Source organism: Ipomoea nil, unplaced genomic scaffold (assembly GCF_001879475.1).
Source record: "Ipomoea nil cultivar Tokyo-kokei standard unplaced genomic scaffold, Asagao_1.1 scaffold2280, whole genome shotgun sequence".
In the NCBI taxonomy this organism is placed as follows: Eukaryota; Viridiplantae; Streptophyta; class Magnoliopsida; order Solanales; family Convolvulaceae; genus Ipomoea; species Ipomoea nil.
In genome coordinates this window covers 1,220,678-1,245,467 of record NW_017618708.1, presented here as the reverse complement: position 1 = coordinate 1,245,467, position 24,790 = coordinate 1,220,678, and the positions used below count along the sequence as shown (strand labels likewise).

Genomic DNA, 24,790 nt, shown 5'->3' with positions numbered 1-24,790 from the left:
CAGGATTCTTTCGTGTGAATTTCGGACGATATTGCCTCTGGTTAACATTCGTCTTTTTATTGGATTGAGTGTTCCAGTTAGGCTGACCCTTTCTATGGCGTAGATTTTGTTTATTGCCATTTGGTCCATTCCTTTTGACATAGATTTGTCTAGGATTGCCATTACTAGATTTCTTCTTTCCAGATTCCACAATTCGTTGTACAGCCATGCCTTTCGGTTGGCTTGTTGATTGTGGTGTTTCGACATTGTTAACTACCATCATAGGCTCAGACACCTGGGTGGTTCCTTGAACAAATGCGGCCTCGAAGCTTTCGTGTGAATATGCATTCGCGGATTTGTTCAATTCGACTTGTGAAGAGGAGCTGGGGTTAAAACCAATTCCAGTTCTTTCCCCGGGCAGTCTGGATTCATTCATCATTCTATCCATTAGGTTGGATGAATTATTGAATTTATCCAAAACTTCAAGCAGTTCTTGCTCTCTCTTCTCTTTTGCTGTGCACAGCTCCTTTAGAGCGAGAACATCTTTCTCAAGCTGTTCCTTAGCAATGACTAGCACATTGTTCTCAATACGAACTTGCTTTAGTTCATTATAGCTAAGCAAGAGCCGAGAGTTCTCCTCCATGAGTTTGGAGTAAGTGCTATTTATCACATTGAACCTCCTTATCATTTCGGTGACAGATTCATTGGAGGTAAGACTTCTCACAGAACTCGATTCAGCTGAATAACAAGAGGATGAATGAGAATTTAACTCGTCTTCATCTGCCATGAGACATAGTTCGTCTGACTCTTGACTAAATAGGCACAGCAGTCCTTTCTCCTCATCAGCGCTTTCATCTTCTGAGCTAGAGCTTGAGGAGCTACTTTCGGTTGCGACTGTGTCAGAAGTTTCGTTCACTACTATTGCCTTCCTTCTTCCTTCCTTTCTGGAGTTTGATGATTCAGGTTTGTCGCTTCTTTTATATTTTTCTCCAGTCTCTTTTGAAGGACTTGTGGTAGCATTGTTATCTTGATGTTTGCTCACTAAGGGATGTGGACAGTTCGCCTTGAAGTGTCCTGGCTTTCGGCAATTATAGCACAGCAGCTGAGAGTCCATGGTTTCAGTTTTTGAGGTTTGAGGGAAGTTCTCGTGCTTCTTTCGGTGGCTCGAACGTTGTGGGTCTTGAAAGTTGTTCTTTCTCATGAATCTTTTCATTTTCCTGACAAATAGTGCATATTGTTCATCAGATAAAAAATCACAAGAGTTAGATTTTGACCTATTGGATGTTGATGCTGATTGATTTGCCATGAGAGCAATGTTTCTTGTTTCTGAATCTTCGGCATCTTTTGGTTCATGTTCGAACTCATAAGCTTTGAGATCACTGAAAATTTTGGCAGTGCTTGTTGTTTTCATGTCTCGACTATCCCTCATTGCAATAACCTTCATTTCCCATGATTTAGGTAGACCACGAAGGATCTTCAGATTCATTTCCTTCTCAGTAAGTTCTTTTCCAAGATCTAATAAATCGCCCATCAGTCTGGTGAATCTGAGTTCCATATCCATGATTGATTCGTTTGGCAGCATTTTGAAATCTTCAAATTTTTTCATAGCCATTGTCAGCTTGTTGTCCTTTTCTTGCTCGTCTCCTTCTCCCAAACTCATTAGTACATTCCACACTTCCATAGCATTCTTGCATTTTCGAACTCTGGGAAACAGGGAATCATCCAGAGAGATGTAGATAATATTTCTTGCTACATTGTCCAGATTCGCTCTTGTTCTTTCTTCTGAGGAGTACTGGTCTTTTGGCTTTAGTATCATTTGTGGAGCTCCTGCTCCCTGTGCGGCTGCTTAAGCATTTGCCATCATGATTGTGATTGGTCCGCTTGTTACGACGTCCCACATTTCATCATGAATGGAGCATAGGAGAGCCTGCATTCTTAACTTCCAGTCATCAAATTTAGCAAGACTAAATGCAAGTTGTTTGGAGCGATGAGCATGTTCCTTTTCCATTTTTTTTTTAAAAAAAAAACGTGCAAAGAAAATATGCAAGATTTTCAAGAGATTTTTGAATAGAGATCTACCAGGCAGTAAATGCAAAGCCTTTATCGATCAAGGTATAGGCTCTGATACCACTTGTTGGTCCCGATAGAATGAGATGAGAGTCTAGAGGGGGGGGCGGGTGAATAGACTCTTTTCGTTAGAAGCCCTAAACGTCACCTTTCAGTGTCTTGGCGCAGCGGATAAGATAGATTTGTTTTAGATACTTTGCACGAGTTTGTGTAATTAGACAAACTTTCGGTAAAGATAATAAAGGAATGATATGAATGCAAAAAGAAAAGCGTAAGTAAAGAGTTAGAGGGGACACGAGATTTTATAGTGGTTCAGCCAATGTTGCCTACTCCACTCTTCTTCCACAACTGTTGGAAGGATTGCACTATCACTCTTAGTACAAGTACACAAAGACCTCCTTGATCACTAAGCCGGACAGCCTTCGTAGGTTTTTCAACTCCTCGAGTTTACTCCGTCTCTATCAACTTCTTCTCCTGAGTTGAGGTTGGTAGAAATGATTTCTTGTATTCTCCAACGATGAGGTCTTGACTCTGAGATATGATTGCTTCAAACAGATATCAAGACTTCCTTGAGGTGTAAGACAAATGATTCTTCAAGTAACTTAGCACCTCAAAACTGGTTCACAAAAGCTTTTAGTAAATTGTAGACTTTTCAAGAGCTTTTGTAAGTGAGTAAGTCAAGTGATAATGAACCAGCACCTTCTTAGCTGATGAAGGTGTGTTTTTATAGGTGATGAAAATTCATCCGTTGGAGGGAGATGAAATTTTCAAAACCCTTTAACCATTGGACAAGGACCGGGGAGCTTCATGCATTAAATGCTCCATTAATGAGGTTGTACCATGTAGCCGTTGAAGGTATGGAAAGCATTAGGATTTGTCTTTTAGCTCCAGGAGATGGTACATCTTCATTTAATGCCTTTGAAAAGTGTGTCCCATAAGATGAAGTCCTTATTGTCCTAGGATGTTGTCAAAACAGACAGGTGGAACATTCTTCTCGTTGTTGAAGAGAAGTAATGCTTGATAAAGATCGTTTTTAACAAAAACTGTCCTTTCGTGCTTGTTGACAACTCCTGCTTGACTTTCGTTGTTGTTCTTCATGTCTCGTGTCTTCTTTCGCCTTGGAGACCCTAACATCTAGTCATAACTCATTTTCGTGTGTTTGTCTAGCTTAACACGAATTACAGAGGAGTTATGGCAACTCTCGTCTAGGATGAAAGCAGCGATTAAAAAGAACTAAAGGTTAGGGGTCTACTTTTCTACATTACATTGGTATCATCAAAATCCTAATACAATGTTCCTAACATTCCCAACCTGACCTCGTATTTATCATCAAGAAGGATACTGCTAGATTGAATATCCCTACAAAGCCAAGATGAAGAAAATGATTAACATTAATGAGAAATCAGAAACCAACACAGCCTACCTAGCAGAAGAGAAGAGATGGAATCCGCCGTCATTTCTAACCCACAATTTCCTACACTTTTAACTACTCCGTATTTAATTTCTGCTGCCAACAAGCTAACAATCACTTTCATCACAATCACCTTAAATAACACTTGATTGCTCCATCTCTCTATCTCTGTGCCCTATACATTATTACCCTGAAATTCAAAACATAAAAATAAGTCAGCTAACCATCTTTCCAATACTTGTTACAGGTATTATCACTGAAAAAATATATTAGGAGTTACCTTCACTTATATGCTTTAATAGCCTGCTACCATCTTCAATCATATAACCATTTTCAGGCTAACCGTGATAGAGTTCACTTCTACCACCCCTTGTTTAGCCTCCATTTCCCCGTTTTCAATAGGAGCAATAGGCTGTTTTTCAGCTGCAACTTGTTCAACTACACAGTCATTTTCCAGATTTTCTGAGGTTGGCTTCTCATTCATCACCACTTCTGCTATTTCATCTAGAAGACTCATTGCAGCCTCCTTAATGATTTCATTAGCCTCATGATTCAGTCTTTTTTCCATATCAAGTTCAAGTTTATTCTCTTTGCCATTCTATCGAGCAGTTACAGGTGCAATATCACAATCTGCTGGAGTCCTCTTAGAGACATTTTCACAATCAGTTGGAGTGCATTCTTTACCCTCTACAGGGCTATACAGCCCTTCATGGTCATTATTACAAGCAGGTTGTGAGCTAGCTTTCTCAGCCTCTCTTTTCAAAATACCAGCACCACCCCCAAACCTCCGGCAGCCTGCAAGGCTGTGTCCAAAGCATCCACAACCTGTACAATATCTCGGCAGCTTATCCACCTCTACTTTTTTCCAAAATCCACTCACAATACCTCCATCCCCAACATATTCAATCCAAATTCGATCAACAAAGGGCTTAGATGCATCAATCTCTAATTTCAATTTGGCCACACTTGGCTTTGTTTTTCTAGTCGTAGCTGCGTCCAGAGACACAACCCGACCAAGAGGCTCGCAAATTTTTGCTAGAGCATATGAATTGAATAAATGAATCGGCAAGGAGGGCAACTGAATCCATACCAGTGTCCATGGCGAATCCCTATTGGTCCTCTGCTCCAGCGTCCATCTAGCTAGCCAAAGACGATTGCCAGTTACTGCAATCTGATTTCGAAGCCACACACGTCTACAATCAGCCTCTGATGAGAATCGCAAAAGGATGCACCGTTTATCAAGCGATCCAATGTGTAACTCCCCTTCTGGCCGTAGAGTCTCGCAACTCCGTTCTTAAACGGTCCAGCGTAGGTCGTTCTCTTGCAAAGCGTCCCACCAAGGAGAATTTCTCCTCTGTTCTCACCAAATTCGTCCATTCTGAGAGCGAGAACCGCACCGATGGACTTCTATTCAACCAATCAGAGCCGGCAACGATGGAGCTTGTGTGATGGCGACGTGGACCGTGTGCGATTTTTACGATGGAGGTAGTGAAGTGGGGACGATGGTAGCTAAGAGGCTGATGAGAGCGTGGACTGGTAGTGATTGAATAATTTGGCTTTGATCGCGACAAGTTAAGGAAAAAATAATAATCAAAATTGACCAGGTATCCGCGGCACCTTTTTGAGAGGGTGCCGTGGATACCATTATTATTATTTTAATAATAAAATATTCGAGACACCTTTAGCGGGTGCCGCGGATTCTTGTATTATTATTTTAATAATATAATATCTGAGGCACCTTTTATAGCGAGTGTCGCGGATACCTTTATTATTATTTTAATAATATAATATCTGAGGCACCTTTACCCGGTTGGTGACACGGAAAGTTTTATCATTTTCTTTCTACAACACCTTCTTCCTAAAGGTGTCTCAGAAAGTAGGTCTTGTATTCTCAATTTTGTACTAGTGTAGAGTGAATAAACAAAGACACATTAGTTTTCGAGGAAGCAAACCCAGCAGAAACCAAAAAAATCATGTAACCGGGTAAACCACGCCCGCGGAGCCTGTTTAAGACCATAGAGCGACCGTTGTAGCAAACAGACATGACCCGGTTTACTCTTATCTTCATACCCAGGCGGCTGACGCATATAAACGGTCTCCCACAAATTGCCATTGAGAAACGCATTGTGAATATCAAGCTGCCGGATCACCCAGTCACGAGACACGGCAAGAGAGAGCAACAAACGGACCGTGGTGGGTTTGACCACCGGACTAAACGTATTGAAAAAATCCTGACCAGCCACTTGGTTAAACCCCTTGGCCACGAGTTTGACCTTATATCGCTCAACAGAACCATCCGCCTTACGCTTAGTCTGGAAAACCCACTTACAACCGACAATATTATTCATACCGTGAACCTCCGGAACTAGCCGTCATATGTGATTATGCAATAATGCATTAAATCCAATGTCCATCGCCTCACGCCACTGCGGAGATTTCACCGCTTGAGAAAAGCACGTTGGATCCGGATTAGAAGGCTGAGCAACCAGTGCCACATGATCCCCGGCAGCCACCCCCATACTGCGCAAGGACATAGAGTGCGACCTCGGGAGGAGCTACCGACGCCGAACCGGAGCTTTCGTGGGTGTTGTGGCAGTCGCTGCTACACTGGATGGAGCAGCAGCACGCAAAGGCATCGCCTGTTGTGAGTCAGACACGACACCAGTCTCCTGTGCTGCACGGGGAGCTGCCAAAACAGGTAGTGACGGCAAGCAAGAGGCAACACGCACAGAGACCACAAACCACGGATCAGATGCATCTCCAGAGTGCAAAACCTGCGGAGCAGAAGCAAAAACAAAAGGGAACACAGATTCATCAAATCTCACGTGTTGGCAAACAAAAACCTTATTAGTGGCAAGATTCATGCAACGATAACCACGAAAAGAGTCAGGATACCCTAAAAACACACAGGGAGCCGACCGATACTCAAGTTTATTTTATTATACGGGCGAAGTAATGGAAAACAAGGACACCAGAAGACTCTCAGAAAAGAATATGAGGGAGGAAAGCGATATAGTAAATGATACGGACTCGAATTCCCCAGAACAGACGTGGGCAATCTATTAATAAGATAGACTGCGACCTCAAAAGCATACTCCCAAAACCGAATAGGAACATAAGCCTGAGCCATTAAAGCAAGGCCGGTCTCAACGACATGACGATTTTTTCAGAATCGCGGTCGTGGTCAGAAATAGGCAAACATGCACCATTTCCAACACGGAGAGTGTCCGGGCCAGTATACTCAGCCATAGAGGACATCACCGAGGCATCCGGGGTGGCGTGATCGTATCACCGGTGTCGGGGAACCAATCATGAGGACCCGCAGAATCAGCATCACCAGCCTGAAAAGCCATATGAGCCTGACGAGCCAGATCCTGAGCATAACGCTGAAAGCACGTATGAGCAGTGTGCCCTTGGGCATGGCACAACTAACACCGCGGAACATAAGAGCGGCCATCACCAACGCGATTCTGACCACGACCGCGGTCGCACTGCCCACGGCCACGGCCACCCCGACCATGCTGGCCACCAGACCTGCCGCCACGCTGTACAGCCATAGCCTCCGGACCAGAGGGCCCCCCAACAGCACCATCGTCCGCACAGATAAACTCGTGCGCAACCAGAAAATCCGCGAGTTCAGTAAGAGAGACCGGCTCACCTGTCGTCAGAGTCGCCGCAAGAGGCTAATACTCCGAGCGCAACCCACGGAAAACATACAAATTTTGGTCATCCAACGAAACATGGCGACCGGCCAAGGCCAAGTCCTCGACTATGACCTGCGCACGACCAAGGTAGTTGGCCACTGACTCAGTCCCTTGCCGAAGATTTTGCAACTGTCCAAGCAAACGGAGAATACTTGCGCGAGTGGTCGAACCAAGAGCACGTTCAATCGCCAGCCAAACCTGCCGAGACGTCGTCCGACCTACCACATGATGCATAACCTCCTCAGAGAGAAAGAGGAGATTAGCATCGAAAGGACTGCTTGGTCTTGCTACAACCACATCGCACAAGCTACAGACGGATCGGGCACAGCAGACTCGGCCACGGTAGCATCAGGAGAAACAGCGACAACGGGGGCGATAGAAGGACAAGGATACGTGCCATCAACGAAGCCAAGCAAACCCTGACCACTGAGAAAAGGCACCAACTGAGTCCGCCAGAACAAATAGTTCCGGGGCGTGAGTTTCACCGAAACAAAATGGTGAGCAGCAGAAAGCGAAAGATTAGCCGTAGGAGCCGTCACGCCTGGAACCGAGACAGTTCGTTCGGAAGAGACGGCGGCGTTACTGGCTTGCTGATCCATCGGGAGAAAAAAATAATAAAGAACTCGGGTCTCTTGATACCAGATGAATGTAGTTGTATATTGATGATTATAATCAGACGACAACACAAAGGATATATACAGCAAGGAAGTAAAACTAAAGTCCTAGTCTAACACACACAAGAATAGAATTCTAGTCTACCGTAAATACAAGTCCTAACAAATACAATATAACACCACCCCCACTAACAATAAAAGTTTGCATAGTATTCCAATGCTCTGAGAAGTTTATAATACAACCGCCATTTGTATACAAAGCTAAGTATCTCAAATGGACAAGATTTGCATGCACTTTTAGGTATATATTTGCATCCAAAGCTCTATATCTCATGTCTAGTACTCTTAGTAGTTTCAAGTGTGAAAATAGAGGTTTCACATCTGTATCCCAAGAATAGTAAACATGAGTTAAGTGAAAGGAATGAGATTTGTGAAAACACTCATCTTCAAACCTGAATATGTTATCATAGAAAGATGTTGATGTATGAGTTATCCAACAAGGTTTTTTTTAACTCCGTTGACATTCAAGAGATTTTCAAGTCTAGCTTCCCTCAAGCACAAATCTCGTAACAAATCATAGATCCTTATTCTCTTCATTTCCCCATTGTGACTTTGTTTGCTAACTATAACAAGACTTCTATCAACAAGATCTTGCAAGCATTCCATAGCCACTTCCTCCAAATTCACATGCTTCACAACCCTCAAAAATCCCACTGCTGTCCACAACCTAACCAACTTCCTCACGGGGATCTCATAGTCTTCCCGAAAAACTCCAAAATACAAAAGCAAGCTTTTAAGTGGTGTGGTAATTGGTTTTAATTCATATATAGTACTCTGGAAAATGCATCATTAAAATCCCCAATTATACTTTTTGCAACATTCTTCCACTTTTCCTTATCCTCCTGTGTGTTGGAGAGAAGACTAGTTACTATAGTAATAGCTAGAGGTAATCCTTCTCATTTCTTTACTATGTCTCTACCAATTTGCTCAAACATTAAAGGGAATTTAATTTTACCAAACACTTTGCAGTAGAGACTCCAACTATCATCGGCATCTAAGAAAGGCATGTTAATGGTAGAGTTACCTGAGCTAGCATATTTAGCCACCACTTTGAGCCGAGAAGTCAATAGTATACAACTTCCATTATTATCATCTGGAAAACATCTTTTAGGACTATCCCAAGCAGTAGTACTCCATATATCATCGATCACTATCAAATATCTCTGACCTTTCAAACATTATACAACCTTTCTGCTAATTGGTATTGGTCATTGCTCTGTTCATGGAGTTCATCTCTTGATGCTGCAATAACACAACCAATAAGGCACCGGAGCATTCGTTCCAAGTTATACTCTTAGGATACAGTAACCCATGCTCGCTTGTCGAAATAAGAAGTAACTGATGGATCTTCATAAAGTTTGTGTGCTAAAGTGGTCTTGCCTATTCCTCTCATGCCAACAATGGAAACAACTTGTCTCCCCTTAGTTGATTGTTGCATGAGCTTATCCAATATCGTCATGAACACCTCATGGCATCCCACCATTCTATTGTCCAAATTTGATGCACTTTTGGAAAATTTACTCACAGTAGTGTTCTTGTGTGCTAATCCTTTCACAAGCAGTAGTCCTCTTCGTCGCATCCGACCAAAGAGTGAAGCATCATCAGTGATTGTTTCATTTTGTGATGAAGCCGCCTTTGCAATTAGTGGGTATTCACTTTTGATCCTAATCATCAACTCATTCTTGAGGTAATCAGTCTGTTTTTCTGCTTCAATGAAGATTTCATGAAGCCTGAGCACGCAAGCTGTTATATGAAGACGAGTATCCTTTGCTAGATAAATGGTAGTCAACTCCATCTCAATCCTTTCTTCGGCTTTGAACAATACATCTCTCATCTCTGCCTCTACATCTTTCATCGCCCCCGCATTATCATAACAGATCTCAGATTTTTCAAGACTTTCTTGGAGGAAACCAAGATTTTGATGGAGAGAGACCATCTTTTGTTTGACTTCACCCACCTCTCTTAGCCGAGAACTCAATAGTATACTATCCCCAGCATTAGCGATTCTTTCATTTTGTGATGAACTCTCTGCAAGCTGCTTTTCACTTTTAATCATCTTCTTCTTCTTGGGGTAATATTCAGTCTGTTTTACTCCATGAAGCCTGCTGGGGAGGCAAGCCTTTATACATCTAAGATTTTCATTTCCATTTGAAGACCCAGACGCTTTGTCCACTTCCACTGCCATATCCTCAAGAATTTGCTGCAGCAAGCCAAGATTTTCATTGCCATCTCTCATCTGTGCCTCTAAATCGTGAAGAGGCAAGCGTGGTTGTGATTGCAAGAAATGTAGAGAAAGTGTTTCCATAAGTGAAGTTACAGCAGCGTAAGCCATTAGCATGCGTCTGTCGATCAGAGTACAACTAGGAAGAATTACAAAGAAATCAAAGATCTTTTGTTTTTTGGTGAATCAGTCTGGGCAAATTTGAGAAGACACTCTACAAGAAATGGCTCCAAACGCTTCCAAACTTGCAGGCCGGCGGTGACTCCAATGTAAACATGAATGAGTCCAAACAAACAATACATCATCATTCTAAAATTAGCTTCTTTCTTTCTTGTCATAATGGCAGTTTTAGTCCCTATATTATAAGATAAACCATATTGTACTTCTTAATTATCATAATTATTTATAAACTTGGCTCTTAATTACTCACAAATTAGTTAGTTTGTCGTTCAAAAATATATTAGAAACCAAAACAGTAACTTTTATATGCGACTATTTAATTGAGTGAATTCCAATTTTGGTCCTACTGTTATAGGGGCGTTTCCTATTTCAGTTCACTTTAATTTTTTTTGCCACTTTACAACCACTGTTATTGAATGTGTTCCACTTTTAGTCCACCGTTAATATTTCCGTCAAGAGGCCGTATAATCAAAGGGTATTTTGGTCTTTTTATGTTTGTCTCTTCTCTTTTAATCCAGGCGCTTTGTCCTCCTCCTCCGATATTCGAAGATGGCTCTTCGAACAACGAGAATGGGAAACAAAAGCTACATCGTTTCGTTCGTTCCAACATGGGCCGGTGAGGTTTCTTAGGTTTTAGGTTTAATGTTCTCATTTCTTTAGTCAAACATAGTCTTGGATGAGAAGAAAGGTCAAAATACCTCTAGATTACACGGCCTCTTGATGGAAATACTAACGGTGGGACTAAAAGTAATTATAATCAAAATAGTTTTATCTTGTCGATATTTGATTTATTTATTATTATTTTTTCATTGGGTTCTGTTTAAAAAATAATAAATAAATACATTAGATCTAGACAAGACAAAACCATTTTGATTATAATTACTTTAAAATATATCATTATGTTCGTGGATTATAATAAAAAAAAAACATAAATAAAGTAAAATTTGGCAATCCAGTCAACAAAAACCTGGAGTTAACCTATTAAAAATGTTAATTGCTCTTTTTTTATGGGTTCAATGGCTTATTTGGGGGTTATTTGAGTTCGGTGGCTTAATTGTTGTTTCCCAAATAGTTCAGTAGCTTATTTGTACTTTATCCCTAAAAAAAAAAAGTAATACTTTTACATCAAAATGTAAAAGTATTACATTTTCTCATATAATAAGTAACAAACATTTTATTTATGATTTAGTATTACATTTGCTAGTATAAGTTAATAGGGAAAATACCCCGGCCTTATGTACTTCTTGTGCCCAGGACCTGGTCGGATTCGAACCGCCTCGAGACACGGACCATTTCCGAACCTGAACCAACCGCAACACAGCGCTTGACCGACCCGACCTGAAGGCTAATTAACGCATTGGCTTAATGAGCCGTTGCCTTAACTTCACTATGCTCAGTCCTGACCTGATCGTCCGCCCAAGACCCCCGAGCACATATACTTTCCATATAAACATGATTCCAATAAGCAATCAGTTAGTCAGACACATCTGTACATGTGTTCGTCATCTCTCCTCAGCCGACCCGGTTAGCAAGTGCATGGAGGGCACGTGGCGCTCATGTCAACCTCTCGGCATGTGTCCCTCACTCCTACCTATAAATACCCCGCTAAACGCTTGAAGGGGGGGACCTTTTGGTACGATCTCATTTATTTACAAGAACGGGACCACAAAAATAGAGAGACAGATATAATAGAAAGAGACCTAGCTAATCTTTTTGGAATGAACAAGCTAGCTAGGATGACATTTCCATAGTGGTTGTTGCCTTGCTCATCTTGAATCCACTTTGCGGAAGCTAGTAAGGAATCCCAATATTCGTATAATTGAACTAATGCTAGTGTGATGATATCAGTAAAACCTTTAGGAATCTCTTCCCCATCATGACATTTACGTAATGATAAGCATTCAAGCATAGAGAAATGGTGACCGGTATAGTAGCATTCCAATCATGGAAATTACTATTTTCTATTACCAACCTCTTCAATGCACGGAATCCACCATCTAATGCCTCCCACTCTCCTAAACCGCACCCCAACCATGGCCACCTTTCACTTTTAGAACCTGTAGATTCGGTAGCATACCAATAAGCCTCATATATATCACTCCATGGTAGGCAGACAGGGCCGGATTTTAGGCTGTGCAAGCTGGGCTACCGCACAGGGCCCCCAATTTTAGAGGGGCCCCAAATTTTAGAGGTTCAATATTTAATTTTTACCTAGCTAGTTTAAAAATAAAAATTAAAAAGTTTTCAATTAAACTTTAAAGGTTTCATGAAGAGATGGTAAGAATGTGTATTTATTGTATTTTAACTTGGAGGTCAAAGGTTCGAAACTTGCATGTATTAGTTTTAAAAATTATGATTTTGGTAGGGCCACATTTATTTACTAGAACAGGGCCACCAAAACTTAAAATACGGCCCTGAGGCAGATAAGTACTAATTAAAGAAGTTGAGCTTCTTAAGATTTGATAGATTTTCAGAACGAAAATCATGTCACGTCGATTTTTATTTTTATTTTTTAAAATTGGAATCCTGGTAAACATATGCTTTAATTTGTACAGAACTAACAGGGCGTTTGGTTGGAGGGATTTTAAATTCCCTTCCCACTTAATTCCCACCTAATTCCAAAGGCCATTAAATTCCGTACTTTGGTTGGAGGGAATTGCAATTCCCTCATTTTCATGGAATTAAAATCCCATGTCCTCCCTGGTATTTTAATTCTTGAGAAAAAAAGATAGTGATGAGTCAAAATTATCCCTTCCTTTTTTAATCTAAAATTAATGTCTAACAACAATAATGGATATTTTTGACTTTATACTACTTATTCCCTTTCAATTCCCATGTATACCAAACATTGGAATTGAAATTCCCAGTAATTCTATTCCTATCAACCAAACACTGGAATTTAAATTCCCACTTTATTCCCAGTAATTAAACTCCCATGGAATTACAATTCCTTTCCCACATAATTCCCCCCTCCAACCAAACGCCCTATAAGGATCCAACCAACCAACCAATTAGATATATTCTGATCTCAAAGTTTCTATGAACTACAGACAAAGTTGCACTTGAAATGAAGAAAGACAAGTCATTAAAAACAGAGACTCCATATATTACAGAACTAATTAATTTCCCAGCAACATCAAATCTATACAATTAACCCAACAGAGTAGCTCAAGTGGCAAATGAGCTCTCTTTGTGGGAGAGAATTTTGGGATAACTCGAGTTCGATTCCCACAAGTGACAATTTTCTTTGGGCCAGCTTCTGTGCCTCTCGGAGCGAACTGGGTGGACCTGGACCACAATGTGGTTTACACCAAAAAAAAAAAACCTGTACAATTAAACAGATCCTCTGTACATAACTTAAAATATGAAAAAATTCGCCAATGTAACACCCTCCCCACTAACAATAGCTTGCAAAAATTCCTTAATAATGACATTTTCACCCTCCCCACTAACAATAACTTGCAAAAATTCCTTAATAATGACATTTTCTAAATGCCTCAGAGGAATCCAATGTAACACCCTCCCCACTAACAATAACTTTGCATATTCCAATGCTCAAAGAGCTTCTGTGGCTAAGGATCGGTGAAACAAAACAGTGAAAGGATTTCACTTGGCTACAAAAATGAAACAGTTCAGACTGACTTAGATGGAGAAATGATTAGTTAATTTAATTTAATTACCTCGACTTGGTGATGATAAAACTACAATTTTATTGATATGATAAAACAGGTATGAGAACATACATTATATGTGTTTGTGTATAACATATATAACAATGAATTCAAACAAGAGTGAGTACAGTGAGTGAGGGTGGGTTCCTTTGAAAACTCAAAAAATTGAGACTTGAGATGGAGAATTGAAGTTCAGCAAATCTGATCTCTTACACAGGGGAAGCACAAGCTAATCTAGCAGCATTTGAATCTCAATCTGAAGTTGGCTTTAATCTCCAGCATTTGATGATATGATAAAACTACAATTTTATTCATATGGTAAAACATACATGCATGTATGAGAACTAACATTATAACAATGAATTCAAACAAGACAGAGTGAGGGTGGATGGGTTCCTTTGAAAACTCAAAAAATTGAGACTTCTTGAGATGGAGAATTGAAGTTCAGCTCTGACCCTTCCTGCAAACTGCAATGCTATGTGAGCACCATGCATCAGATTTCTGAGAAGCTCACCAGCCCACTATGCAAAATTTGTCATGCCTTCCAACAATTTCTGCAGGCCTTCCTATATATACTTTCAAAAACTGAAAATTAAGCAATAAGCTTAATTCATTTTTCTCTGACACAAAATAAACAGTTATATGTGCTCATAAAACATACCTACTGCTATTCATTCATCACTCTCTTCCTCCTCAAGCCTACTACCATGTTTTGTAAGTCTGGAAACAATAAATTCGGTAAAAAGAAAAGGTGAACACAGTTAGATAGATAAGTAAATATGAGATACAAGTGAGAGAAAACAGATCAGATAGATGATTATCCATTGTAACCATCAGCCATGAAAAATTAAAGTAGTATGAAGTGCATGTTAAATGGTGCGAGTCGAGATATATCAGAGGGATAGAAAGAGACCCAATATTTTCGGAACGAACAAGGAGGGCATCATTTCCATAGTTGTTGTTTTGCTCTTCTTGAATCCACTTTGCAGAAGCCACAACGGAATCCCTACATCCGCTTAACTGAATCAATGCTAGAGTGGTGATATGGGCAAAACCACGAGGGATTTCTTTCAACGAATAGCACTCACTTATCTCTAAACATTCGAGCATAGGGAAATGGTCAGCCACAGCATTCCAACATACCAAATCTATTTTTTTAATTACCAACCTCTTCAATCTATGGTACCCTCCATCAGATGTCTCCCACTCTAGGCCATCACAAGCATCTATCAATTTTAGAACCTCCAGATTAGGCAACATACTAATAGCGCTCAGCTCACACCACTTCAGATTAGACTCCAAGAAGCTGAGCTTCTTAAGATTTGGTAAACTAGTTGCCCATGGGATGCTACACATATCAAGGTTGAATTTCGTCCACCTTTTGATGCTTAGTTTCTCAAGCTGCTCCAAGTGCACAAAATTATAAACCCAATCTAGACTATTTAGACTATAAAAAGAGTATCCACCATCAACTCCCAATTTTTTTAAATTCGGAATCATTGTAAACAGATCCTTTGTACATAAGTGAGAATCCAACCAAGATATATTCTCTAAGTTTCTATAAACAACCGACGAAGTTTCTAATGAACAAATTCTTCCAATGCAAAAATTCCTTAGTAGTGGCATTTTCCAAATTCCAGATTCCCCTGAAGAATACAATATAGCACCATCCCCACTAACAATCAAACTTTGCATATTCCAATGCTCAAAGAGCTTTATCTCATTAGGCATATATGTGGACAATGCTAAATATCTCAAATGAACAAGATTTGCAAACACATTTAGGTTTATAACTCCATACCAAATTCCATTTCTCATGTCTACTACTCTTAGTAGTTTCAAGTGTGAAACTAGATGTTCCACAATTGCATTACCAGAATAGTAAAAATGATGAGTAGTTAGGTGAAAGGAATGAGGTTTGTGAAAGCACTCATCTTCATACCTAACTTTATTATAGAAAGATCTTGGTGTATGGGTTATCCAACGACAAGGTCTTTTAACTCCATTGACATTCAATAGATTTTCAAGTCTAGCTTCTCTCAAGCACAAATCTCGCAACAGATCATGGATCCTTATTCTCTTCATTTCCCCATTGTAGCTATGTTTACTAACAATAACAAGACTTCTATCAACAAGATCTTGCAAGCATTCCATAGCCACTTTCTCCAAATTCACATGCTTCACAGTGCTCAAAAATCCCTCTGCCGCCCACAACCTAACCAACTCCTCCACAGAGATCTCATAATCTTCTTTAAAAATTCCAAAATATAGAAAACATGCTTTTAAGTGGTGTGGTAATTGATTGTAACTCAAATATAGTATTCTAGAACATGCATCACTAGAATCACCCATTACACTTTTTGCAACATTCTTCCACTTTTCCTCCTCCTCTTCTGTCTTGGAGAGAAGACTAGCTGCTATAGTAATAGCTAGAGGTAAACCTTTACATTTCTTCACTATGTCTCTCCCAATTTGGTCAAACACTAGAAAGAATTCAGTTTTACCAAAGACTTTGCAGTAGAGATTCCAACTTTCATTGGCATCTAAGAAAGGCATGTTAAGAGGAGAGTTACCTGAGCTTGCATATTCTGCCACCTCTCTGAGTCGAGAAGTCAATAGTATACGACTACCATTATTATCATCTGGAAAGCATCTTTGCACACTATCCCAAGCATTAGTGCTCCATATATCATCCATCACTATCAAATACCTCTGTTCCTTCAAGTGTTTACGCAGGCGTTCAGCTAATTGATCTTGGTCAGTGCTCTGTTTATGGAGTTCATCTCTTGATGCTGCAATAACACAACCAATAAGGCATCGGAGCATTTGTTCCTGGTTAAACTCTTGGGATACAGTAACCCATGCTCGTATGTCAAAATAAGAAGTAATTGACGGATGTTCATAAACTTTGTGTGCTAACATGGTCTTGCCTATTCCTCCCATGCCAACAATTGAAACAACTTGTCTCGCCTTAGTTGTTTGTTGCGTGAGCAGCTGATCCAATATCTTCTCGAACGGCTTCACACAACCGACCATTCCACCGTCAAACTTTGAAGCGTTTCTGGAAAAGTTACTCACAATATTTTTCTTGTGTACTAGATCATGCAGTGATGATCTGGCAAGCTGTAGTCCTCTTCGTCGAATCCCACCAAGGAGTGAAACCTTTGCAAGCCTAATCAACTCATTCCTGTGGTAATTAGTCTGTTTTTCTGCTTCTTTGAAGATTTCATGAAGCCTACTGAGCAGGCAAGCTGTTAGATGAAGAAGACTATCCTTTGCTAGATAAATGGTAGTCAACTCCATCTCAATCCTTTCTTCGGCTTTGAACCATACATCTCTCATCGTTGCCTCTAAATCTTTCATCGCCCCCGCAACATCATTGCCAATCTCAGATTTCTGAAGAATGTCCTGCAGCAAGCTAAGATTTTCATGGAGAGAGGCCATCTTTTGTTCGACTTCACCCACCTTTCTGACCCGATCAAGCTGCTTCTTTCCATAAAGCCTGGGGTAACGCGCTGGTGACGCTTCCAACGCCATCTCTCTAATCTGAGCCTCAACAATTTCTTCGTCCAGCAAGCTAAGATTTTCATTACCATCCCTGATCTGGTAATCAGTCTGTTTCTGTGCTTCATTGAAGATTTGATGAAGCCTGAGCAGGCAAGCTGTTACATTAAGACTATCCTTTGCTAGATAAATGGCAGTCAACTCCATCTCAATCCTTTCTTCCGCTTTGAATGATGCATCTCTGATCTGCGCCTCTAAATCTTTCATCACCCTCGCATCATGACAGGCGATCTCCATTTTCTCAAGACTTTGTTGCAGCAAGCCAAGATTTTGATGGAGAGAAACTATCTTTTGTTTGACTTCACCCACCTCCCTGAGCCTATTAGTGATTCTTTCATTTTGTGATGAACACTCTGCAAGCAGCTGCTGCTGCTTTCCACTTTTAATTAACTTCTTCTTCTTGGTGTAATCACTATGTTTTACTGATCGATTATTGAAGATTCCATGAAGCTTCATCCAACCCTTTGAAGACGCTTCGTCCAACTCTACATCTTCCATCGCCATATCCTCAAGAATTTGTTGCAGCAAGCTAAGATTTTCATTGCCATCGTCTCTGATCTGTTCCGCTAAATCTTCAAGAGGAAAGGGTGGTTGTGATTGCAAGAAATTTAGAGAAAGTGTTTCCATAAGTGAAGTTACAGCAGCGTAAGCCATTTAATTTGCGTCGGAAAATCAGAAGACTTACATAGATCGATCTGATACAATGTAAACCGGAATTCGTTGGTCAACGCCAGAGTTCAAATAAACCTAATTTTTAAATTAGCTTCTTCCTTTCTTGTCATATTTGCAATTTTAGTCCCTAAATTATAGGACAAGCACAAGTGTAGTTCTTAATTACCATAATTTATAAATTTGGCTCTTAATTAGTCCCTGAAAATGAGTTAATTTGTGGTTCAAAAATATATTAGAAATCAAAACTATAATTTTTATAAACGACTATTTTAGTCTTTGATTTTTGAAGGAACTGTTTTAGTCTTTAGAAAGACAAAAAGAGTTAGGGCTGTGCAAAATCGAAGGAATCCGACAAAACCGTCCGATCCGAAATTCGCCAAACACCATCCAACCTGAACCGTATCCGAACAGTCATTATCCGACCCGAAGGCCTAAACGACGTCAGAATAGAGGGCTCGGATAAGGTAGTGTAAAATCACATCTGACCCGCCCGAAATATATTAGGGTTTGCACACCCCTAGTACTACACGACGTCGTATTAGCTAAGTATATAAGCGTATGTTGATCAGCTCATTTACCCTAGCTCTTCATTTGCGCAGTCGCAGACCTCAGCTTCTCTAATCTCTCTACTCTCTAGACTCTTCGTCTCTTCTCTGAGACTCTGAGTTCTCTGTTCTGATCTTCTCACTTCTTAGTTCTCTTTGAGTTTATGAGACTCTAACTCAGAGTCTGATCTCTTCTCCTTTCTTGTTCTCCGATAGTCTCTCTCTGTTACTTTAGAACCCTAGTTCTAAAGTCTGAATCTCTCGAATCTCAGACATCTCCGAGACTCCGATAGTCCGATTGTCCAGTACTCCGGTGGACGGTGGTGGAAGCCCTTATCGTGGTGATTACAGAGTAGAGACCCTTGTTCTCCGGGGAATATTTAGGGGAAATCAAGTAAAGCTGAAACCCTAGTTTTTATATTTATGATTTGTTGATTTTATTCACTGCATGTTGATTTGTTTGTGTTGTATTATGAATTTGTTATATTTTTATGGTGGAAGCTGTTGTAATCGCAAACCCTATTTTTTTTTTTTTTTTTTTATGTATGATTTGTTGATTTTAGTCACTGGCTCACTGAATGTTGATTTGTTTGTGTTGTATTATGAATATCAGAATATGTTATATTTTTATGGTGGAAGCCCTTAACTGTGACTTGTGATATATTCTTATTATCTGATGTTCTGAATCTTCTGATGGTGGAAGCCCTTAACTGAAAAGTGTTGTGATTATCCAATGTTTTGTGATGTTATGTGATCTATTTTGAATTGTGATGTCCCTTGAAAAGTTAAATGCTTAAATGTGAAATGGTGGAAGCCCTTAACTGAAATCCAGATAATGATAAACTGGATAAAATTCCTGAATCTGGATTTCTTTGTGAATATGTTTGTGGAAGTATGACCCTTAAATGTTCTTAACTGTTTGTGCATAGTAAATATGTAAATGTAATATCATGAAATCTTGATAGATGATGACACAAACAAGTGTCTGAATCTGGATTTCTTTCAATTGTTTGTATGCTTGATCTGGCAATCTGTTTTTCTGTTTAACAAATAATTGTCTGAAATCTGAATATTGTTGATGCCCATCTTTATAGATGGAGAGCATCTCTGAACCTAGTTCTGGACCACAACCTTCAACTCAGGAGGGACAACCCCAAGGCACTGAGATACCTCAGCAGCCTCAGGTGACTCTTGCTATTCCAGAAAAAAAAAAAGAGAAAAGAGGTTGAGGCTATATCAAAGGTGTGGGAACAGTTTGAAAAGATATATGATAAAGACAAATTGCTGATTAAGGCCAGGGGAGGTGCCTATACTGTTCTAGGCAATTTCATTGTCAGCCAAAAAAAGATGGCACTTCCTCTTTAAGAAATCATATGGTCAGCTGTCTTAAAAATCCTAACTCCAAGAGTACAAGGCAGTCACTTCTGACCTTCAATGCTGTCTCATCCCCTACACCAGAGGGTTCTGAAGGGGTAATTGGGGCCTTAGGCACATGGGTGTTTAATCAGGAAGCCATTAGGAGGGCTTTATGTGAGATGATTATAATAGATGAGTTGCCCAATTAGGTTTGTTGAGGGGATAGGGTTTAGGAGATTTATTATAGTTGCTTGCCCTAGGTTCCAAATCCCTTATAGGTGGACAATGCGTGTCGAGGGATATTTTCCAAAGATACCTAGATGAGAGACTAGTCCTTAAACAAATTTTTAAGTGTAGCTCACAAAGAGTTAGCTTAACCACTGACACATGGATCTCTGTACAGAGGATAAACTACATGTGCATTACTGCACATTTCATTGATGATCAGTGGAAGCTCAACAAAAAAAACCATAGCCTTTGTCCATGTTTCATCTCATAGGGGAGAGTATATAACCAAGGCCTTGGAGACTTGTCTGGTTGAGTGAGGTATTAAGAATGTCTTTACTGTCACAGTTGACAATGCCTCTTCCAATGATACTGCTATGGGATTTTTTAAGAGTAAGTTGATGTCTTGGGATACCACTTCTGTAAGGTCTAAGTACATGCACATGAGGTGTATAGCCCACATTCTGAATCTGGTGGTGCAAGATGGGTTGAAGTTTGCTGATAGTTCAGTTAAAAGGGTTAGGGAAGCAGTTAGATGGGTTAGGAACTCCCCTGCAAGGCTAAAAAAATTTAGAGATCTTGCTGAACTTATTGGGGTGGAAGCCAAATCAGCTTTGCAGCTGGATGTTCCTACAAGATGGAATAGCACATATATGATGCTGAACACTGCAATCCAGTACCAGGCAGTCTTTGATGCCTATTTGGGGAATGATTCCTCATTTTCTACTGACCTTGGTACCTCTGTGCCTACTTTTATGGATTGGTTTGATGTGAAAAGCTTGGTAACTCTGCTAAAAACGTTCTATGACATGACTGTAAGAATTTCTGGTTCTCTTTATGTGACATCTAACACTTTCTTCAGTGAGATCTCTGATCTTAGTTGCATATTAGATGACATGACTGGTGGTGAACCTGGATCTGAAAAGGTAAATTTCATTCCTGTTAAAGTGTTAATTTTTTAACAAATTTGTCTATTAACAAATATTAATTCTTTGCATTGTTACAGGAAATGGGCACCCAAATGAAAACTAAGTTTCTGAAATATTCGGGGGACCCTGAAAAAATGAACTGTGTGATCTTCTTTGGAACTATTTTGGACCCTAGAGATAAAGTTAAGTACATGCCTACCCAGTTAACTCAACTTTATGGTGATGATAAAGGCAAAGCCTGTTTTGATAAGGTCCAATCTGCACTTCTTGAGCTGTACAATGATTATGCAGCCACTTACTCTGTGGATGTGAACACTGAACAAGCTGCTGTTGCCAACCTTCTCAACCTGTGACTGTGCAGCCTAGTGTTATAACTGTTGGTAGGCCACAAGGTAAGTTGAAAAGTCAATTGAAAAGGCAAAGGGGATAGAGAGTGGTGGAAGCCTTAAACAGACTGACCTGCAAAAATATTTGAGTGAGGCCATTGTGGAAGATAAGGTTGATTTTGATATCCTAAAATGGTGGAAGGTGAACTCTGATAGACTGCCAATTCTCTCTAAAATGGCAAGGGATATTCTTGCAGTTCCAATATCCACTGTGGCTTCGAAAAGTGTTTTTTCAACCAGTGGTAGAGTGTTGGATCCATTTAGGAGTTCCTTAACTCCTAAGATTGTGGAAACTTTAATTTGTACACATGATTGGTTGAGATTACCAAATCAACCTATACAGATTGAAGAAAATATTGATGATTGTGAAAGGCTTGAAAAAGGTAATAAACTACTACTTAAATACTTTCATTATTATGTATATTTTTTTATGATACTTAATATGTGTTTTTTTATTTGTAGAGTTGCCAATTGGAGTTAGGAGTGCTGGAACTTCCCTACCAACCATTGCAATAATGTTCATTCATTCTTCTCTCAGTATTATATTCAGCTGTTATTCTGTTCTCTTAGAAAATTAGATTATCATTCTGTTATGAGTTATGGCTTATGAATTCAATTATGTAAGTGCGTTTTAGTGCCTCAGCCCCTTCCACAGTTCCACTTGATTGAACATCAGGTTACTGCTTTACAGGTATAACAATATCAGTTGATTCAGTTCAGTATGTGCAGTAGTATGGGCTATGATGATGCTTCTACCTTTGTCTAAATCGAAGGACTTGGGGTTGGTATGTTGCTCAAGTTTTGGATTTTGTTCCAAAACTTTAGAAGCAATTTCCCCCAAATCTTAATGATATGAAAACACAGCAATCTGAGCCTATTTTGGATTTGTGAGCAAAAAATATTCAACTGTTATTCTTTTCAGTTTTTTTTTTTTTTTTTTTTTTTTTTTTTTTTTTTTTTGTGTGTGTTATTTAAGTTTGCACCTTAAGCAGGAAGATGATGAATGCTGATTGCTGAGTGCATGAGTTGCTGGCTTGCTGTTGCTGCATTTAGTTTTTGAATGGTTCTTTAACAGCTGATTTTTTGATAATTTGAATCTGTAAACTGTTTTTGAATTGTAACTTGCATTGTAAGTTGTAAGCTGTAAAGTTTATATAACTTGTTAGCTGTTAGGGGCATAGCATAGGACTAACTTTTAAGTTGTGAACTTGTGATTTTGAAGTTGTAAATTGTTAACTAGTAGTAGTTACTACTTAGAAGTTAACAAGTTACAACTTAATTAGTGCTGATTTACTTATTTAGTAGTTAATTTGCAGTTTTTATGAATTTTTTACTCATATCCGATTTAGTCCGAAATCCGATTTTTACATATCCGATAAGTTTAACCTTAAAAAATAAACGGATAGGGGATTAATAGCTGTAATCCGAAAACCGAACGGATTTCCATTCTCGAAATCCGAACCCGTCCGATGAACACAGCCCTAAAAAGAGTCACTTTTGTGACTATTGAAAGTCATGATAATTAACGCTATTACATAAATCAGAGTTTTTTCCCAAAATGGTCCCTCGACTATCACTTATTCTCAATTTTGCATTTCGACTTTTAATTGCACCCAATGTGGTCCCTTGACTTTTAAAAACTCCCCGAAATTGGTCCTCCGTTAGAAATTTCATCTATTGAGTGTTACAATGAAGGGCATTTTCGTCTATTCACCTATTATATGCCTAATATACTCTGAAAAATAGTCGAAGGACCATTTTGGAAATAGTCGAGGGATCATTTTGAGAAAAACTCATTTATTTCCACTTTTTAACACTATCAAATTATAATTTTTATACATTTTTTTTCTTACAAATATAAATAGTTAAAATCCACAATCAAATCTCAAAATTTTAAACGTTCTCTACAATTTTTTTCCTTTTGTCTAAACGTACAAATTTTTCCCCCATCCCTATAAAATTTTACAATAAATTTCGTAACATTCATAAATACTCATATATATATTATCATATAATCATATTAAAACTTCAAAAGACAATCAATCACTATGTATTACATTAAATATTATTTTTATAGTTAAAATAAAATTATTATTTTTTTACGTACTATGGTAAACAAGTTTAAATTTCAAATTTAAGTTTATTAACATTCATATATAAAATACAAACAAACTTCAAAATGACAAGAACTTGTAATATTGGTAAATGATGAGACTTTAGGTTTAGAATTGTTTGTTTTGTGCTAATTATTTTTGCATTTGGTTTATTTTACTTGTCCTTTAAGACATAAAATTGATAGCCATAGTTCTAGACTCTCTTTAGCATGATGTACATCTGGGTAGATAGGCATTTGGAAATGGTAGCTATGGTTTGTACTAACTTTGGAATGAAACTAATGGCCTTACAGGCTAAGTTAAGCCAACTTTTCAAAAATATTTTTTAAGATTTTGTCATTGACCGAGAAGTGACGCGTACTTCTCAGTTCGAAGAAGTGCCAGAGCATAACGATTGATTGTAAAAATAATAATTTTATTTTCAAAAGGCATAGTGACCGAGAAGTGAAGAGTACATTTTGGGTGTCTAAACTGATAAAAATAGTAATGTTATTTTCAATGGTAAAAATAATATTTAATATGATACATAGTGATTGATTGTCTATTGAAGTTTTAGTGTGTGTGTGTGAACATAAAACGTATATGAGTATTATATTTTTGAAAATTACAGAACTTATTGTAAAACTTGATAGGATTAGAGGAAAAGTTTGTATGTTTAGACAGAATGAACAAATTTGTATAGAAAGTTTAAAATTTTGAGGTTTGATTGTGGAATTTAACTATTTGTATTTGTAAAAAAAAAGTATAGAAACTCTAATTTGATAGTCTTACAAAAACGGAAATAAAAAAAATGAAATAAATAAATGAGTTTTTCTCAAAATGATCCCTCGACTATTCCCAAAATGGTCCCTTGACTATTTTTCAGAGTATATTAGGCATATAATAGGTAAATGGACGAAAATACCCTTCATTTTAACACTCAATAGACGAAATTTCTAACGGAGGACCAATTTGGGGGAGTTTTTAAAAGTCAAGGGACCACATTGGGTGCAATTAAAAGTCGAAATGCAAAATTGAGAATGAGCAATAGTCGAGGGACCATTTTGGGAAAAAACTCCATAAATCACCTACAACGTCACACATATAACGTCG

The 24,790-nt window shown here is 38.9% G+C and overlaps 2 protein-coding genes across 2 annotated transcripts in view; both read right to left on the bottom strand.

The window, feature by feature from the left end:
* The window catches only part of LOC109150737, a 67,602-nt gene that overhangs the window by 22,177 nt on the left and 20,635 nt on the right, over positions 1-24,790 (bottom strand). Inside the window, exons 2-4 of the mRNA XM_019298724.1 lie at positions 16,481-18,125; positions 14,565-14,627; positions 3,463-3,469 (exon numbers count right to left, since the gene is read on the bottom strand). Coding sequence (XP_019154269.1) covers positions 14,575-14,627; positions 16,481-18,125 — 1,698 coding nt within the window. The 3' untranslated portion in view covers positions 3,463-3,469; positions 14,565-14,574. The remainder of the gene's footprint in view (positions 1-3,462; positions 3,470-14,564; positions 14,628-16,480; positions 18,126-24,790) is intronic.
* LOC109150764 (probable disease resistance protein At1g58390) lies at positions 8,673-10,290 on the bottom strand. The gene is made up of 2 exons (XM_019298753.1): positions 9,498-10,290; positions 8,673-9,458 (listed from the first exon to the last, which is right to left on the bottom strand). Exons 1-2 carry the CDS (start codon positions 10,171-10,173, stop codon positions 9,130-9,132), a joined length of 1,005 nt encoding a protein of 334 aa, XP_019154298.1. The 5' UTR covers positions 10,174-10,290; the 3' UTR covers positions 8,673-9,129.

Coding starts and splice junctions, on each gene's coding strand:
- LOC109150764 (XM_019298753.1), bottom strand. CDS start 10,173: ATGCTAATGGCTTACGCTGCTGTAACTTCACTTATGGAAACACTTTCT. Junction 9,459..9,497: donor GAATGAGTTGATGATTAGGA/TCAAAAGTGAAT, acceptor AGGCGGCTTCAT/CACAAAATGAAACAATCACT.